Source organism: Neopsephotus bourkii, unplaced genomic scaffold (assembly GCF_033783945.1).
Source record: "Neopsephotus bourkii isolate Nb327-2 ecotype Australia unplaced genomic scaffold, CSIRO-AGI_Nbou_v1 NB_196, whole genome shotgun sequence".
Lineage (NCBI taxonomy): Eukaryota > Metazoa > Chordata > Aves > Psittaciformes > Psittacidae > Neopsephotus > Neopsephotus bourkii.
This window is the reverse complement of record NW_026900709.1, coordinates 337407-357048: the sequence shown is the minus strand read 5'-3', so window position 1 is coordinate 357048 and position 19642 is coordinate 337407. Positions and strand designations below refer to the sequence as shown.

At 37.5% G+C, this 19642-nt stretch overlaps 1 protein-coding gene across 12 annotated transcripts in view; it reads right to left on the bottom strand.

Moving 5' to 3' along the window:
- The window catches only part of GULP1 (GULP PTB domain containing engulfment adaptor 1), a 170490-nt gene that overhangs the window by 7706 nt on the left and 143142 nt on the right, over window positions 1–19642 (bottom strand). For 10 of the 12 annotated variants that reach the window (XM_061376078.1, XM_061376004.1, XM_061376051.1 and 7 more), the window contains 3 exons: window positions 12123–12347; window positions 9058–9196; window positions 3060–3154 (listed from right to left, as the gene is read on the bottom strand). In XM_061376078.1, coding sequence (XP_061232062.1) covers window positions 3060–3154; window positions 9058–9196; window positions 12123–12347 — 459 coding nt within the window. The remainder of the gene's footprint in view (window positions 1–3059; window positions 3155–9057; window positions 9197–12122; window positions 12348–19642) is intronic. The other 2 variants (XM_061376088.1, XM_061376094.1) reach the window with 1 other exon arrangement.

Genomic DNA, 19642 nt, shown 5'->3' with positions numbered 1-19642 from the left:
TAAATAGGGAATTGCTCGGTATGCTCAAGTGGAAGAGGAGAGTTTACAGGTCATGGAAAGAAGGGCTGGCCACTTGGGAAGAATATAAGGCTGCTGCTAGAGGATGTAGGAAAGCTGCTAGGATGGCTAAGGCCTCCTTGGAATTAAAGCTGGCGAGAGGGGTCAAGGACAGCAGAAAGAGCTTTTTCAAATACATGGCAGGTAAAACTAACACCAGAGGCAATGTAGGCCCGCTGATGAACGGGACGGGTGCCCTGGTGACAGAAGATACAGAGATGGCAGAGTTACTGAATGACTTATTTGTCTCTGTCTACTCTGCTGGAGGCAGTCCTGAAGAGCCCTGTACCGCTGAGACCCCGGATGAAGATAGGTCAACGGAGCGGTCTGCCTTAGTTGATGAGGAATGGGTTAAAGACCAGTTGAGCAATCTGGATATCCATAAATCCATGGGTCCAGATGGGATGCACCCGCGGGTGCTGAGGGAAGTGGCTGAGGTCATTGTTAGACCGCTCTCCATCATCTTTACCAAGTCTTGGGAAACGGGAGAGGTGCCTGAGGACTGGAGGAAAGCAAATGTCACTCCTGTCTTCAAAAAGGGCAAGAAGGAGGACCCGGGTAACTATAGACCGGTTAGCCTCACCTCCGTTCCTGGGAAAGTGATGGAACACCTTATCCTTGGTGCCATCTTAAGGCATATCAAGGATAAGAGGGTTATGAGAGGCAGTCAACATGGCTTCACCAAGGGGAAGTCGTGCTTGACCAATCTTGTAGCCTTTTATGAGGAAATAACACGGTGGATGGATGATGGTAGAGCGGTGGATGTGGTCTACCTCGACTTCAGCAAAGCGTTTGACACGGTCTCCCACAGCATCCTTGCGGCTAAATTGAGGAAGTGTGGTCTGGATGATCGGGTAGTGAGGTGGACTGTGAACTGGCTGAAGGAGAGAAGCCAGAGAGTTGTAGTCTATGGGGCAGAGTCTAGTTGGAGGCCTGTATCTAGTGGAGTGCCTCAAGGGTCGGTACTGGGACCAATATTATTTAATATATTCATCAATGATTTAGATGAGGGAATTGAGTGTACTATCAGCAAGTTTGCTGATGACACTAAGCTGGGAGGAGTGGCCGACACGCCAGAAGGCTGTGCTGCCATCCAGAGGGACCTGGACAGGCTGGAGAGCTGGGCGGGGAATAACTTGATGAAATATAACAAGGGAAAGTGTAGAGTCCTGCATCTGGGCAGGAACAACCCCATGTTCCAGTATAGGCTGGGGAACGACCTGTTAGAGAGCAGTGTAGGGGAGAGGGACCTGGGGGTCCTGGTGGACGACAGGGTGACCATGAGCCGACACTGTGCCCTTGTGGCCAAGAAGGCCAATGGCATCCTGGGTTGTATTAGAAGGGGGGTGGTTAGTAGGTCAAGGAGGTCCTCCTTCCCCTCTACTCTGCCCTGGTGAGACCTCATCTGGAATATTGTGTCCAGTTCTGGGCCCCTCAGTTTAAAAAGGACAGGGACCTGCTGGAGAGAGTCCAGCGCAGGGCAACTAAGATGATTAAGGGAGTGGAGCATCTCCCTTATGAGGAAAGACTGAGGGAGCTGGGTCTCTATAGTTTGGAGAAGAGGAGATTGAGGGGTGACCTTATTAGTGTATATAAATATATAAAGGGGGAGTGTCACGAGGATGGAGCCAGGATCTTCTCAGTGGCAAACAATGAAAGGACAAGGGGTAATGGGTACAAATTGGAGCACAAGAGTTTCCACTTAAACCTGAGAAGAAACTTCTTCTCAGTGAGGGTGACGGAACACTGGAACAGGCTGCCCAGGGAGGTTGTGGAGTCTCCTTCTTTGGAGACATTCAAAACCCGCCTGGACACGTTCCTGTGTAACCTTATCTAGGTGTTCCTGCTCCGGCAGGGGGATTGGACTAGATGATCATTTGAGGTCCCTTCCAATCTCTAACCTACTGTGATACTGTGATACTGTGATTATATGTCTCAGAGTACAGGTGACCAACAACCTCAGTTTCTTACTTCACTGTGAGTGGAGTTTGCCAGGGGCAACACCCTAAACTGACATGGAAAAGGAAATTTCATAGTGAATAGAAATGAAAAGATTATACTCAGGAAAACTAAATGGTGTTTAAATTTTATTTCAGCCATTTTGAAATGTTTCTGCTGCTCTCCAGGCAGAAAAAAAAAGGAACAGAAGGAGACGGAGAGCTAGCTCTCTTGGACCCTGTGGGATCTTGAGAGAAAAGAGGGCTAGAAGCCCTGGGAACACTTTCTGCTGAGAAGCCAGGATCCTAGAAATTCAAGTTTCCAGTGTTTTCAGGTGTTTGTTTTGCTGGCAGGCTGCTGAAAAACACACAGATAAGCAAGCTGGCAAGGAACTAGCACTTTGGAAAGTCTGACTGAAGACAGTGAGTTATTCCAAAACTTGGTGGCTTTCTCCTAGAACTGCTTCAAAATTGGATCAGCAACTGAACAGATACAATTGAGTGTTTTAGAATCAGCAAACATTTTCTGACAAATGCTTCCACTCAGAATTCTTGAATCAGTTCACAACAGTTTAAGTGCTCCAGAGTGCCACAGTCAAATACCGCTTGTTTTAAAGGCATCTGAAGCACATACTTTGCCTGTGCCAATGCTATGAAAAACCAGACTGATGTCACTGATAGAAAGATGAGGGTAAATTGGGATGATGGTGATTGTTAGAACTGAAGAGTAACAAGATCAGAGGATCTGTAGGGCTCTTGCCCATCTCTCTTTTTCAGTTCCCTCAGAACCTTCCCAGATAGGAAGAGCAGTATACAATTTGATTACACTGCTGTGAACCCCTAAATTAGTGCAGGTGTCCATATTAATACCAAGTAAGGATCTTCAGGCAAATTCAAACTCCAACTCAAAGACCATGAGGCACACTTACAAAAACAGTCAAAACCATTTTTTTCTGTATGTATTTGTGTGTAGTCTAGAATACATTTTCAGAATACTGTAAACATGTATTTCAAGAAGAGTCATACAGCCACAGAAAACTGCATAATTGATACCTCAGTAGTTACCTGCATCTCATCTAGTCTGGACTGAATGTCTGGAGGGAAATCTCCTGCTCCACAGCTAAAAGGGTCAAAAGGTTCTGCTCCAAAAAGGTCTCTCTCTGGAATAAGAGAAAAGTGAGTCACTGAGAGAAAAGGTAAGGGCTATGAAAATAACTCTTTGAAAAAGCCATCTTAGGTCTCCTTAAAGGCTGAACAATAGCACCTCCAGATCTACAACTGATTAACCACAAATCCAAATTTAAAGCCAGGTCTTGATTAGTTTTCCTAAGTTTAATGTTCAAATTTTTCCAAGAACACCATCAACCTCTGTTTAAGGCTCACTTTGATTTCATTAACACTTCTGCCTCTTAAAGGAATTCTAGGGATCTGATAAGTTGCAATTTGAAGAGGGTATCTCCAACTTAAATGTGCTCTGGATTTGGCGTGTATGAGGAGTTTCAGAAACGGGAAGGGAACCAGACATTGGTTGTCAAATTTCACCCTAACATTATGTCAGAAAAATACTCTTGCAAACAAACTAGCCTTCATGTCCCCTGTCTGCCACTTCCCATCAAGGTTAAGGACATCTTCATAAGGACAACATTTACTCTTCATCATGGAAGGGAAGGCCTTCATTTGATAGAGTTCCTCAGTGCACAGCTGATATTAACTAACACTATTTGTTAGGATTTTAAAATGTTGGATAAGATAAAGTAAAAACTGAATGAAAAAAACACAGGACCATGAAAAGTCACTTACCCTAAAACTCCACTAAATCTGGATCCACAATAGAATGACTGAAAATTTCTCTCTTTCAATACCATACCGTTTCGCATTTTTCTTAACTGTAGTATGCTTTGTAGCAGTCAGGGGATTTTTGTTTTGGTTTTGTCTGGACAAGAAGAACACCTCCAATACTTTTTTTTTTTTTTTTTTTTCCTAGGACAGTTCTTCAAATCTGATAGTCCAAATATTTTTAATTCCTTCTTGGTAATGGGAATTTTTTTCCCTCTACATGTAATGTTCCATCTATACAGAGTTTTTCTATCCCACAATGGGTTGAACTAAAGCAGTAAGAAAATTATTTTGCTAACCCTACTCAACCACACTGATTGCAACTTACAGAACCAAATTAATAGTCTTTTCATTAGTAGAAATAAAATTAAAAACATATCCTATCCATCTCCTAACTTTTAAGATTGTCCAGCAAGAAACCTGGTAAGCATACTACCTACCTTAAAACAATTCTAGCTTAAGAACATGAGAATAAAAGGGGCTATTAGTAACTTTGAAATTACTAGCTAATTTTAGATTTAGAATTTAGATTTAGAACAAAATTTTATCCGTTACATCCAAGATACAAAAGCTGACAACTGACTACTTGACACAAAATCCATGTTGCAGTGTTACCAGTCACGTTATAAATACTGAATCATGTGCATATAGCTAAACAGTTTTTACTTTGGCATCCCTGTTGTCAGAATTTTAGATGTGTAGGTTGTCCAAGATCTTCAACAATTACTGCGCATGTCAGTCTTCTCATGGGTTTTGACCTGATTTATTAGGTGTTATCAGGCTGCACAATAAGCATTTTAAATTATTAGCAGCTTCCAGCATTTACTCCCATAATAAAGTACAGAAACAAAAAGGAACTTGATTAATTACATATTTCAAAAACTGTGGCTAAACAGTTTTGAACTGCCACATGGGACTAGGCGATGGCCCAGATCTGAGAGCTTAATTCCAAAAGCCTATCTTACTCAAAAAAAGAAAAATCTAGTTTTTCCTGGCAGAGGCAGACCACCTGCATACAAATTAGACTTTAACTAGGGCAATCTAATGTAAAAATTAGGATCTATCTTGTCCATTGCCTCTTTCAGAGCCAAAATGGGTCTGCTTCAGTACAACCACTGTCCTTACATGCTCCGATGCTCCTATGAAGTAACCTTCAGATGTGCAGCAGCTTTGACTTTCATTCTAGGATCTACTGGGCAAAAAGTGATTATGGTTTATGCTACTTGTAAGCATATTTGTTCACTGTATAGGTTTGTTTTCTTCTTCTCTTCCCCTCTCCCCCCCACCCCAGGTTCTTTTTACCCTTATAAGGAGCTAACAGTTTTCTGTGTGGTCAGACAGCTAAAAGCAGCCAGTTTCAGCACCAAGCCATAGCAAATATTCAAGGAATGTATTTAGGAAAAAGAAACCCTTTAAAGAACACAACTCTTGCATTTCTTAGCACTGAAATATGACATCGCTAGTTTGAAAGCAAGTATTTTGTACACTACTATGGATATTATATCAGTCATGCCTTATTATAAGGCTTTTATTAATGACAGCACTTCTGAGCTCATCAGCAGGAGAATGGCAAAAGCTTTAGCTCTGTTAATGTTTCCTGCCTTCAGGTGAAGGATAACTTCATTTATATTGTTATTCAAAGCTGACTAACCGGTGTATAATTTATTGTAAGTGACAGAACCTAAAAAACCCTGTACAGAATCAAATTCAAAACAGTGAATATTTCGTAGCTGGGTTTCTATGAAAAATTATTATTTGGGGAGCTATCTCTATTATAAGTTGCTACCCATTTCAGTAAACCAGCTGAAAAACTCCGTAGTAGAACTGCGTTTCAAATTTGTATGCTATATGAGAGTGCATTGCTAAGAGTCAGGGAGAGAGGAAGTTCCATGAAATATTTTCAATAGCATCATCGTATTTCTCTTTTGACTAGAAGCTGAAGAACATATGGAAACTGGATGAATACTAAAATTAGTCACTGACGAGCTGCACTACTGCATGGGATCTCCATAAGCTTATCTGCTACTGTTCACTCCACCATTTCTGAGGGGCTCCTTTTCAGCAGAGGTGGGATAAATTACTGATTTTTTATTTCAGGCAAGAAGATTAACTATAAAAAGAATATCTTGCCTAGCATACTCCCCAAAATAACTGTAGCAGATATAGGCATTTCTTTCTCCAATACACAGCAACCAGTAAAGCCCTGAAAATGATCCTTTCAAACAGCATATATTGCCTTTCCTTTTCCCATTCCTTTGTAAATGGAAATAAATTTACAGTGTGGAAAATGAACCAACAAATTCAAAAGACATGAAATGCTTGTTTTACATTCACAACTTAAATCACAAAGCCATTAACAGGTAATACATTCTTGTTTCTGTGATATTCAGGACAAGAAAGACGTAATACTGGAGTAATGAACCAAAAACTAACAATTCCTAAACAAAACTACAAATATTTGGCATTGTGCATCTCAATCTTCTTTACCTTAGCTATCATCCAGGCACAGTTATGCTTATATATACTTTCCCCAGTCCTGGATCAGCTGTGATGACAAATAAAAATTAATCACGCTGAAGACAAGCACCCATGAAAGTATTTGGAGTAAGCTGAGGTAGTAAAGTCCAGGAAGCCTTTCCCCTAGTTGAAGGCTATTCTGTATTTGTTTATTTTGGAGTTACTACAGGATAAAAAATGGTTCCAACATTATTTTGACAACATACTCTTAAATGTCTCTGGAAAGATAGCATCTGGGAGCATATTTCTACATCTGCCAGTAGTGACCTTGGATTGTTCAAGATGTGTTTGAGTGGTATAAATGTTGAACAATTGAATAATGTATTCTCCGGTTCCTTTCTGAGATACAATAACGCTGTGTCTACAAGAAACACATAAAGTAGTTCCTCCTTTAATTAGTTAAATTTAATAAACTATTTCTGTCCTTTAAGATAACTTGCAAGAACATTTGCAATCCCTTACTCCACGAGGAAGCAGCAGCTAAGTGACAGAGATAAAGAACATAAAAGATGACCTCAGAAAATGGGAGACTCCAAACATCGCTTCCTCTAGGGTGCCACCTATCTGACTTACACTGGAGAAAGAAATGCCAGCTTGCTTGCCCTGACAGCAGTAACACCATACAAAACAATGTACTATTTTAGATTATTACAGCACTGTAACATTGCGTAGCTTGAATGAGGTTCTTACAGGATTTGAACTTTCTCATCAAAGACAGTAAGTCTTTGTTTGATTATAAAGTATTCCTCTTCTGTAATATATGTCACATCTGAAATATGTCACATCTGAAATATGCCGAAGTGTGTTCATAGCTGATGAATGCAACCATTTTCAATGTATAAAGTACCATGACAGACTAAAAGAGCAGGAATCAAAAGTATAAAGACTATGATGTCCTTCTGTAACCTCTCTCTGAAGCACAGCACACTGAGGAGCAGAGAATTCACAGATACTACCTGCAAGATCTCTGAACTACATTATCTGAATTTAATGCAAATGAATGAATTACAGAAGAAGCAACTATTTTAAGCAGCAGTCACCACTAAATGAGCAATATATTTATAGCAATTTCTATATTACAAATCCCACTGACAAAATAATCACAAACCTATATAGCTGGAATTCTCAAGACTCCTCAGCATTGAACGCTGGCTCCCACACGATTTCTAGCCACAATTTCAATGGAACTGAGCCAGGACAAAGCTTAAAAAAAACCACCCCAAACCCCCAAACAAAACCAAAACAAAACCCAAACTAAACCAAAATGAAAAGAAAAAGAAAACATCCCCCCCCCCAATCCTAAATTAAAAGCACCCAAAAAAAAACAACCCAACCCCACCAAAAAACCAAAACCAAAACCAAAACCCTTGTCATGTAGTTCATTTGAAATTATTTTCAAAGCTGTATATGAACAACTGAGATTAATTTTATGGCATTGTCTGTAGTTTCCAAAAAACAAATTCCAAAACTCAAAAGGAGTTCTTCGAGGTGGTGTCTTTGAATATTTTCTTTTCTGTACAAAGCCATGAAATTTCTCTTAACAGTTCTAATTTAATGTTCTTCTAAGTTATTTAAGAACAGTTAATATTAACTATTCTTAATGGTTTTAAATTATGTTAATACACCCTTTGAGAGACCCATAGAAATTAATATAAATTAATCTAATACTATATATCTATATGTTTTTACTGAATCAACAGCCTTGACATCTACTTTTTTTTTAAATGGTGACAGCCATTCTGAGCAATGGAACAAAAAAATATGTAGGATATGGTACTGGGGAAGACATTCACTGAGTTAAGTTTTACAAGGCATTTATAATTGTACACAGCTTTCATTCATACCTGAAAATTCTACATACCAGAATCATTCCCTAAAAAATGTAGAAACTCTCGAAATGTGGTTTTATATGGTGTCAGGCAGTAACACTAATGTTCCTTACCCACACTAAAACATGAATCAGAAATACAAGATACTACACACAGACTGATACTTCTACTGCCTCTAACATTGCTTTTGTATGATCCACGCCCCCCTCCCCCAACAGATTTCCAAAGCTTTTAAAAATATAGTGTGGACTCCTAAAAGATTTCCAGTGAAGCCAAGAACCTTACCCTAGCTGTTTTCGAGCCTTTGGAAAATAAAATTGCTATTACTAATCATCTTTTCAAGACCTTTTAGGAGTGGTACATAGATCTGGAAAGGCTCATCAACTATAACTGAAAAACAAAGCTGTAGATGGTATGAAAAGCAGTTTTAAAAATAGCATTCCAAGACAGTCTGCATCTTGAGGGATTTCTTCAACTCCTCCTTCTGCACCATCATCGCCATACTTACTCCACCTTCTGTCTTCCCCAGAATTGTAGGTGTTAGATGCTACAACTGTGGCTTGACAAGGAAAAAACTAAGAGGAAGTAAAAGTATTTCTTGAAGTAAGTACAAAAAAGATATTGTAAAAGAAAAGCCAAGTTAAAACCCCCAACCAAACTCCTTCAATCTGTATATATAATAGTTCAGCAAGTAAATAAATTTGTAACTTGGCAGCAGCACTGATGACTCTGGGAAGATGGTATAAAACAAAATGGCATTACTGAACGTGATTTACAAAAACTGTATCTGTCTTTTCATGCAAAATGTACGCAAATTTTTAAAGATGCTTTACTAAAAATATAATGTAAGCAAAAATTAGGTCAGATGTTACAAAACTTACTGATCTCTGTAGATCTACTGGGTACTGGAGGAGGCTGTGTACCATTGCGAGTAGGTGTTGATGACTGAGGGGATATGGGAGAAAAGGGAACCATATCAAAGATGTCAGTGGAGGGTGATTTAGGTGTCACACTGCCTGCCTACAATAAGGACAATAAATATTAGGGCAGTAATTCACATGAAAAATATCACAATACTGAACTGTTTAGCTTGCAGATAAGCGCCAGAGTTTCAAAAAAAATGTTAAAAATAACCACCAGCATGCAAAAAACAGCCCCTGACACCAAGCAAATGGCATTTGCAGATCAGAGTCTGAGACATGCTAAAACTCTTCAATACGCAAGCAGCATTGTAATTTTTCCTTTTTCAGTCCGTCTGGTACAGCCAGAAATGTAACACAGTTAAACCTGAAAAAGCTGGTGACAAGCAGGTCTCTATTGCAGATATATGAATACAGATATCTTCACAAGACCCATTTAAGGTTAACACTGTAACAAGAATATGCTATGCTCCAGACAAGTAGTTAAAATTAAAAGATACAATCCAAACACTTCTTGTTCATTAATTCTTCCCTACATCATAACTTACTTGGCAACCTAAAAACCTGTTGTGATTAAAGCTTCAATGTATTTTTTCATTAGTTAACAATATGGACATCCAATACACTGAATACAATAGAGTAAAACTCTCATTTTTGAATGTGAAACAGAAGAGATTTCATTAGGAAGGCCCAAGAATTTGGAAGGGTTCAATAAAAGCAAGGAAATGCCAAACCCAATAGTAACTATGGTTCTACAGCCATATTTATTTTTTAATGATTCATTCCTCCTACATCAGTCTATTACTTTAAGACACAAACAAATCACAGTTAAGTCAGAATAAACTGAACACTAAAGACAAGACAATGAAATAGTCTTGAGATTTGCAAGCTGAAAGCAAAATATATGTTCAAAACTAGTTTGCATATTAATGTTATTACTTCCATAACACAAAACCCCCTACGTTCTGTGTATCAGGAAGACTACTTCTTTTAAGTAAGATTAAATTTGACCAAAATATTCACATGAAAATTATTAAGAAGTTAAATTAGTCACATGGATCCTTATTCAGAATACATGGATACAACAATCTGGAAAACATACAGTCTTTAGTACTGCTGACCCATGAGATAGAGTTCCATGGACCTAAATCTTATTTTAGAATGCCTCTCCTGCAACAACTGAAGCTGCCCTCTCACAGCACACAGCACAGATTTCTAATCCAAGTGTAGAGATAGGCCTAAGTACCTCTATTTCTCTCTCAAGGCTGCAGTAGTTGCTGAGAAGGAAAGGATATCGAACCACAGTCTTCCTCTGAATACACTGCTTAATGAGAAAAATAGACTCGCAAGTCCTACATTTCCTGTTTCTAAGGGATTTTGAATTCATATTTTAAATTTGCATTACAGGAGATCTAGAACTGCTCAGTATCTAAAAAAAAACTGGGGCATTTCTACCTAGCTATACCAAGAAGGAAAAAAAAAATCACATTTAACATATTGCCTTTTTTTTCCTATTTAAAAATATATTCTCTCAGTCATGTTATTCCCTGGCAAGATCACAGCTGCATTAGCTTCATAAAATAACTAATTTCAAAGATTTTTACATATACATAACTCCTACTGTGCTCCACATGAGTTATCGTTGCAATTTCAAAGATCATATATTGTGAAAAGATTTGTGTGCATAGTATTTAGACACAACAGGCTCTTACTGCTATGGCCATGGACCTTGCATTAACCTCCTGGCACCTCTGTGCACCATCGAAGAACCAGTATAATTCAGGTCAAGGCAATCACTGGATGTCATCTGCTCCCACTCAAAATAGGGCAATGGATGTGCTTGACCCAAAGGACACATATAATGAATCTCACATTCCTTGCTTCATACAAACAAAACTCTCTCTGATTCTAGACAGGCTTTTGTCTACACCAGGAAAGTGGCATCAGGTTTAATGCATAACTACATGCCATATATTAACCTACATTTCACAGAATCACAGAATCCCAACGGTTGGAAGGGATGTCAGAAGATCATCTAGTCCAACCCCCCTGCAAGTGCAGGGTAACCTAGAGTACATCACACAGGAACTTGTCCAGGCGGGCCTTGAATATCTCCAATGTAGGAGACTCCACAACCCCCCTGGGCAACATTGATGGATAATCCTAGAATCTCACAGAGAGTAAATGCTAACATAGATTCTCCTTATTTGCTAAGTGTTTATTAAACGAATTTATCTAGAAGCTAGATAAATAAGCAGTATTTATACTTAGTCTTTAGTCTTTTAGAAAAAAAAAAAAAAAGGCAAACCCAAACTTTACACTTTCATTTCCTGGCTATATGCCATTCTGCTGAGTTACTGGCCGTGTCTGTACTACTGCTACAGCTAGCGTAAGTAAAGCTATAATTTAGTTATTTTAAGAAATGCAGATTTTGAATATATATAAGAAGCACTTTTATTTAGTGAACACATGCAGAAAGCCAGGATGTTTCTCAAATACAGCCACATGTTACTTGCAAATGGAAAAAAAGTTGAGAGTATAAGCATACTGATATGAAAAAGGAATATGCCCATTTTGTATAAGAATAATTTTCAACCTTAATTTTGCACAGAGTTTTTATAATGTATGCTAAAACCTATATAATGGCTGTTTACTTTCATATTAATTCATTGGGGGAACAAGGAAGTCCTTGAAGTTGGATTTTTAGTTTTGTTATATTTTAATAACTATTCTTAATAAAAATAATTTTAATGAAAGATTGACAGATAACTGGTAATTAATGTACTAATTTAAACATGTTGGGAAAATAAGAATTTATGTTTTGCAGATGAGAGAAAAAAAGCTATGTAGAAATAGATTTTCAGAAATTCCTCATTTTAAGAGTTTTGCTCAAGAATCTAAGACACATTTGCTCTGTCCTTTAACCACTGTACAAAATGCACATTTTTAATACAAGCTAACACACAACAGAGAACAAAGGAAAGCAAAAAGAAATAAATTAAAAAACTTTTGCACAGCAGGATTACACGAGGTCTTGGCCAGCTGTATTCCCTGGTTGGCTTTGGAAGACTACTTTTTGAAGGTGGTGGTATTAACAATCCAGGTGGTAGTCTAGAGTCAGGAGAACTCCTAGGAGTAAGTGTAATGGAAGAGATATCTAAACAAGGAGGTGAATCCTCACTGTTACACCAGAAAAAAGTAGAGGGTCTTTGAAACATATGTTCATCATTATCACACTTTATGTGCAGAAGCTGAAAAGGAATCACAGAAAGAGAAAACATTCTGAGGAACAGAACGTGGTAACATCAGGAAAAGAAAGAAAAGAGAAAACCAAAACAAAGCACATTTCATACTTCAAAAAAGCTTGTCAGCAATTTGCTGTTCATTGCTACCGTTACAAGACACAGAAATTGAAAATTTTTTAAAACAAAATCTAAAAATACAGCACAGTAAGAGGTGACCCAGTATTAAACAAAAATGACTTGCTCCTTGATAATCACACCAAAAAAAAAGAGAGACATCTTTCCAAAAGTGGGTGTCTCAGATGTATTGACAAATGTCTAAATCCAGCAACATATCAGCAATATCTCATATCTCCACATGTAAATTAGCAGGTAAGAGTTACTCTTGTGCTTAAAGCACAGGTCAGAATTTTCTTTCTGCAAACCAGGAAACACATTTATATACCACCAATATTTAAAGAACATTTAAAAATTTTCTTACAGTAGAAGCTCACCGTGCACAAATTTTAATGTTTACATTAATCCTAGAATTTGTTTCATTTCCCTATCTACAGAATTTGAGAACCTGAGCATTTATGGACAGTAATACACTTCTGCCATCTTTTCTGTGTGGATGAATAGCCACTTGAACTTGGTATTTTCAGTAGGTATCTCAAAAGCTAAGACTCACTGTTGCAAAGCAAAGGAATCCTCATGTCCCTAGAGCAGCAGCACAGGATGCAGGACAAAATAAAACTTTGCTGTTGTGTAAATAAAAATGTTAAGGATTGCAAGATTCTCTGGGCCTCTTTCCCAAATCCACAGAACAGCTTTGAATTGGTTCTCTACCACGAAGAGGTAAATGAGTAGTATCTACACCAGAATACAGATGGTAAGAACATACACCTAAGATGACAAAGGGGTAACTGAAAGGTTCTGGTCTGAAATAGGCAGACAAGAAGCTCAAGCTAGCTGCCTCTTATGAGTGGGGAGTATCTAACTGTATATTATAGCAAGATTCAGTGTATATCAAGAGCAAAACTGGGGGTTTTGTCCACTTTGATAAAAACCAAAAACCTTTGATTTTTTTCTGATTGGGAAATATCTGCAATCCTGAAAGGCTTCAAGAGAAACGGATCTTGCCTAGGTGAAATTAGAAACAAAGAGCCTGTAGTACAGGTCCTGGGAAGAAAACCAAAAAGGAAATGTATTTAAATATTTATGAAACATGCCCAGCCAATCTTTCTGTTAGGACCACATTGTATTCTCAAAATCTGAGGAAAACAGCTTTGGGCAGTTAAGGTTTTGGAGGACAGATTGATCTTTGAATTGTAACAGACGGGACTGAACACTTGTGCAGACAGTTCTTGGCTAGAGCGAAGAGTTTATATACTGAGAAGGCAGGAATTTCACCTGTGCTGTACGTATCTTGCCTAAAAATCCCTTTGACTTGCTCAGGCTGAAGCAGTGATAGGTAATTGCAGCAAAAATTTTTAAGCCTGCTTTTCCTCTCTTCCAACAGTGCTACAAAATTGATATGACATGACTACTTCATTAGAAGCTTGCATAGCTCAACTGGAGCAGGATTTAATCAATTATTTTATATTATTTTTTCCAGAGCTATGCAGAAAATAAAACATCTCAACTCCTTTTAACCTGAGTCTTAGTTCCTCTCTTCACAAATAAGTTAGGTTAAGGGTACAGGTATCCAAATTCAGTAACTACGCCATATTTATGAGAAGACCAACAAAAGCACCCAAAAAACCTCTATTCAAAAGTTGTGATTTGTAATTCATAAGAAAAAGAACTATCACAATTGCAAAGAAAATCTGTTGCCAAGCTGGAATTGTGAAACAGAGGGTTTGGAATGGTAGTCAATTAAAATGAAAGCAAAAAACTACAAGACAGAATTTTCATTATTATTTCAAGAGTACCACTAGAAGACCTGTAATGCTACTGTGTAATTACTACCATGGAATACTTGATGCTATACATATATATACAAAACCCAGAACTCATAATAGCAAACACCAGAAGACAGTAAATACAAACAAAGTACAGTAAATACAAAGTACTTAAGTATAAGCAAAGTATTTCCCTGAAATGCAAAACAACACAGGATGAATAGTGTCCATAAGAAAGCATGTATGTCACATGAAAAGAATTATACATAAACCAGCAAAATGCATACAGGATGCAAAGCAGCAAAACTATAAGAACATGTGTCAGATCCAGGCAATAAAAGGTTTCAAGCCAAAACTGGAATATACAGTATTTGTATCATTCGAGCCCTGAATGCTGTGCAGTCACTAATCTGAGATACTATGATTTTAGGACACCCATACAGGGTGTCAAGCTTCACATGACAGTTTAGGGAATGTGTCTTGTTCTTGGTTCACCTGCAGTTCTACATTTGCAGTGTAGTACAGAAGCCCACCACTGAGAGCTGGGACCTGTGTTGTAAACACTCCTCTGTATGTTGTATCTCATGACTCGCTGTCAGCCCACTGTGAGGCTAACAATGGTCATTTGCTAGCAGCCCTATGTATTTAAGCAGCCCACAGACAGGAAAGGTATAGCAGGGAAATGTATTCAATAATGGAAAATAATACACCAGGAGGTCCCAAAGAGAAGCACTGAAAAGAAGGGTTTTAAAAAGTATATAGCATAAAAAGGGTGTAACTTCTCAAACTTAATACTTTTCCACCAAATCATAAAGAAAGAAAAATGTAGTAAAAATACATTAAATTGTCACTTTATATAGCAATTGTATTTTGTCTGAGCTTCCCACTGTGTAACACTAAACATGTAGTATTGGTCAGGTTGATACATTACTTCCCAATTTGAGCCTTATTTCATCAACACAAGAAAACAATATGGTATCATCCTAAGTGAAATGAACATCAGTTCAGTGGACTTGGTCTCCATTATGAATAGATGTGATTATGTGCCTGTCAAAGGATTTATTTTTTACTCATTCTATTTAGCATGATGCTGAAAATGTGCACTATTTGGCTCTATCATACTAGAAAATGTAGCATGACTGAGTTTTTGTTAATCAAGAAATCATTTCAAAACTGTCTGCTTTTACTAGGTGTCTCAAGACACTGATTGCAATCTTTGAGTCATACTCTCATAGGAATCACACAAGCTTATCAATAAATTAGAAAATGTTTTCCTTCCTTAGAACATTCAGGTTGGTAATATACTGTAGCTATTAAAACAAGTTCAGAAGAGGGCTATAAGGACAATTTGGGGGCTGAAGCACCTCCTGTATGAATACAGGCTGAGAAAGTTGGGGCTGTTTATCCTGGAGAAGAGAAGGCTGTGCAGAGACCTCATAGCAGTCTCCCAGTATCTGAAGGGGGCCTATAAGGATGCTAGAGAGGGACTCACCTCCAGGGACTGTAGAGACAGGACAAGGGGTAATGGGTTTAAACTTAAACAGGGCAAGTTCAGGTTAGATATAAGGAAGAAGTTTTTTACTGTGAGGGTGGTGAGGCACTGGAACAGGTCACCCAAAGAAGTGGTGAATGTTCCATCTTTGGCAGTGTTCCCAACCCCAACCATTCTATGATTCTATAATACAGAATTGTCTCAGTGGATAACTGCAGTGAATCTTCTAGGGAACTGTGAGTGACTTGGAATTGGACATTATGCAGTTAATTACAAAACCAGCGATTACAAGCTGAGATTTTTGACTACTAATGATATATTAATTTATTAACTCATAAAATACTGTATAAGCATTAATAGTTTAATTAATTCACTGCTACATCTTCATTTAGTACTTCTACGGTAACATGGAATCTGCTATAGGCAATTTCAAAATTATTTAACACCAAGAACACAATTGAATTTTAAACCCTCATGAAAAAGTGCTCACTGAACTGAATACAGAATATTAAAAATTGAAAGAGCAGAAGACAGGTGAAGAAAAAGTTAACAATTTCCCACTTGGCAGTCTTAATGGAAACATTAATCAAGTGATATGCTAAACACATTCCAAAACGGCTTTTTGAAATATGCATAAAGTTTCAATGTCTATCTTGGGGTTTTCTCAAGGGCATGGTAAGGTGTTTTAATTAAGGTAATAGATACAAGTGGCCTACACTTCTAAGTCACAATTAAAGAACTTTAAAAAAACATCTAATCAATCAGTACCGTTAAAGTTCATTCATTTTTAAATGAGGTTTTTTGTAACAGTGCCATGATAGGAATATGTATTAAATACTACTTCTTTGACAATACTTATGGCGAATGGAAGAACATTGTTCTTTTTAGGGCTGTTTGTCCCAACATCTGTTCCTGCTGCCTTTCAATTTTGCTTCTTTCATATTTAATTATTCTCTCTTTTACATTATTTTCCTGAATATTCCTGTTTTCTTCTATCTAACTTAAGAGTCGTGCACATGTCATAACTTCCTTCTTTGCCTTAAACAGAAGGCCAGTTTGGATGGGGCCTTGAGCAACCTGGTCTAGTGGAAGATGTCCCTGCCCATGGCAATGGGGTTGGAATTAGATGAGCTTTAAGGTTCCTTCCAACCCAAACCATTCTGTGATTCTATAAAACATGCTACTCAAAAAGAAAACTTTAAAAGCATGTATGATAAACCTCAGCCAAGCTCAAAACAGCTTAAAAATCTCTCTTATCTTATCAGAGGTTCCCTAGTGGCCTACAATGCTTTACTGCTCAGACAACTATAAAAACTGAGGGTGCTAACTGTACCTAACTGCTAACCCACATGAAGGCTGTGAGTACAGTTAACCCAGGCTGCTTCAGGCAACACCAATAATATAAATAGCAATCAAAGAAATCATGTGAAACAGTGCTCCCAGGGACGCACTGATCTTTGCAGGCTGGATTTATACACAGCAACATCCAAAATCTGATTGTGATAGAAATTTGAACAGTGTCATCAAACAACAAAATGAAAATCACATTGTCGTCACATAATCAAGACCAAACGCAAAAAAGACCAAAGCGACCAGAACAGATGAAAATTAAACAGCACAGATACATATAAAAGTAATGGAAACTTTAGTTGCACATGCAAGGGAGTGAGAAATAAAAGAAACATCCCATGCCAACATTTCCCATGGCACATGTAAACACAGCAATAAAGTCATACTAACGAAACTTCTAGTTTGGTACAGTATGTCCTTGACAGATCTATTTAAGAAAAGAAGAAAAGTGGCAGTTTCTGTTGCATAACACTTCTGGACTGGCAAATACAGACTTTTTAGGGACTTTCTAAAGCTTTAGCAGGACTAGCGGACTTAAAAGCTTCTATTCAAAAGCAGGAAAGTGGTCACTAAGCAGTCTATTATTTACCGAATGTGCTGAACAAAACTTATATCTAAATAGTTACAGTACCCTGACAAAAAACTGAGAGGATTGATAATTTAATGTTCAACTTTAACAATACGTTTTGACGCAGAAGTATTTGATTATACAACTTAGAATTCTTTTTTTTTCATTGCCAACTTTGATCTCATTGCTTTTATAATGTTTCTTTTATAGGTTCAGAAAGAAATTTTATTTTTCCCATACAGTTTGTGAATTAAAAGAAAAAGCACCTAAAATAGATTGATAATGATTTATTTTCTTTTCTTTATCCTGGTTAGACCACTTACAGAGTTTGGACAAGTCACCATTTGTACTAGTCTTTGTACAAATTTTGATGTCAGACATCAGGAAATCCAGATGTTTTAGCCCTATCTTTTGCAAATAAGAGTTCTACACTATTTCCCAAGAGTTCAGTATGCAAACACATGACCAACTCCTTTTAGAAATCTGTCAGTAAAGTCACACATTGCAGCCCAGACTGCTAAGTCCAATTTATACTTGAGCATCACATATATAAAATAGCATCTCTGATAAACTGTAGACAAAATACTTTTAAAACATTCTGGAACCAAAAGATGATCTAAATTTCAAGTCTTGATAGTATCACATTTAATCCTGCACTTGAATTCCAGCAAATGCCTTTATGTATGTCTTCAGATTTAGTTAGCAAGACTATTTTAAATGACAGCAGGAAGTCAGATAATTTTATTTTAAATGACAGTCTGGATGTACTTACAACTGAAGCATGGCAAGATTAGGGTGTGGTTTTTTTTTTAATGTGCAATGAGGCAAACATTTAAAACTATATACATATGAAGTTTATCCATGCACAGTTTAAAGATTCTATTGTCCTTTTGGCACTGAAATGAGAAGAGAGATGCACTCTGGTCCTGGTTCATGGGAAAATCATGGTCTAGCTTTAGCTTTACTGTCAGAAAAAGAAGAAATGGCTTTTGATAAAACACAAAACAGTGTCAAAGGTCAGTGAAATAATCCAAAAAGTACTGAACTTCAAATTTCTGAAGGTATTTTCTACCTACTTCATTAATGGGAAGACTAATGTGTCTAAAATAATTAAAGACACAAAAACCAATCAACATCAGATGGAAGAAGCAGGAATAAATAAATGATAGACTGGCACTGCATAAAAATTTTACCATGGTTTTTCAGTTACTGACAAGTGGGAAAGACTTTCTGTACTAGAAAGTATTTTATCAAATAAAGCATGGCAGTGACATCACTTGGTGTCTGTAACAGCACTGTTTCATACTACAGGTGCAGTAAATATTAAAAGCCCTAAGTCTTCTCTCACAGGAAAGGAAAATAAGACACCCACTATCAGCCTGACACTGTGCCTGCTTAGACCACATGGCCTCTGATCTCCATTCCATAGAGATGGGGAATTGAAGAAGAGGACGTAGCTCAGAATACGATTTCTGTGTCTGTATTTGTCATGTTTTGGGAACTGTTATCACAGGTCCTTGCAATATCTTCTGTTTCCTTAAGCATATACTTGTTTAATCAAGTTGCTAGTGTTGACTTCTGACATGTTAAATCAATTGCTGATTACCAAGTGTGTCTGTGACCATGCATTAATCACTAAAGGAAGAGAACAGTCAACAACAGACAGGAAAGCCATTTCAGCACAGCTGGCAAATGTTAAGAAAGTACAAACAGCATGCAAGCAACCAAATACAAAAAGGAAAGCGTAAGATATGAAAATCCAAGGTATTATTTAAGCAAAAGCAGAAGCAACCTTATAGCCATCTGTAGTTGGCTCCTGAAACTATTGCTTTACAAATTACTGCAAAGCTAGTAATGATGGAACATGTACTTTTATCACATTTAGGTATCAACTATGAGGGCTTAAACTTCCCATCAATCACTAAACAATCCCTCTCTAGAGCTCAGCACACAGAATAACATCAAAATGAACTGACAGATAAAGAATAATAGCTGTATCAAATTAATTAAA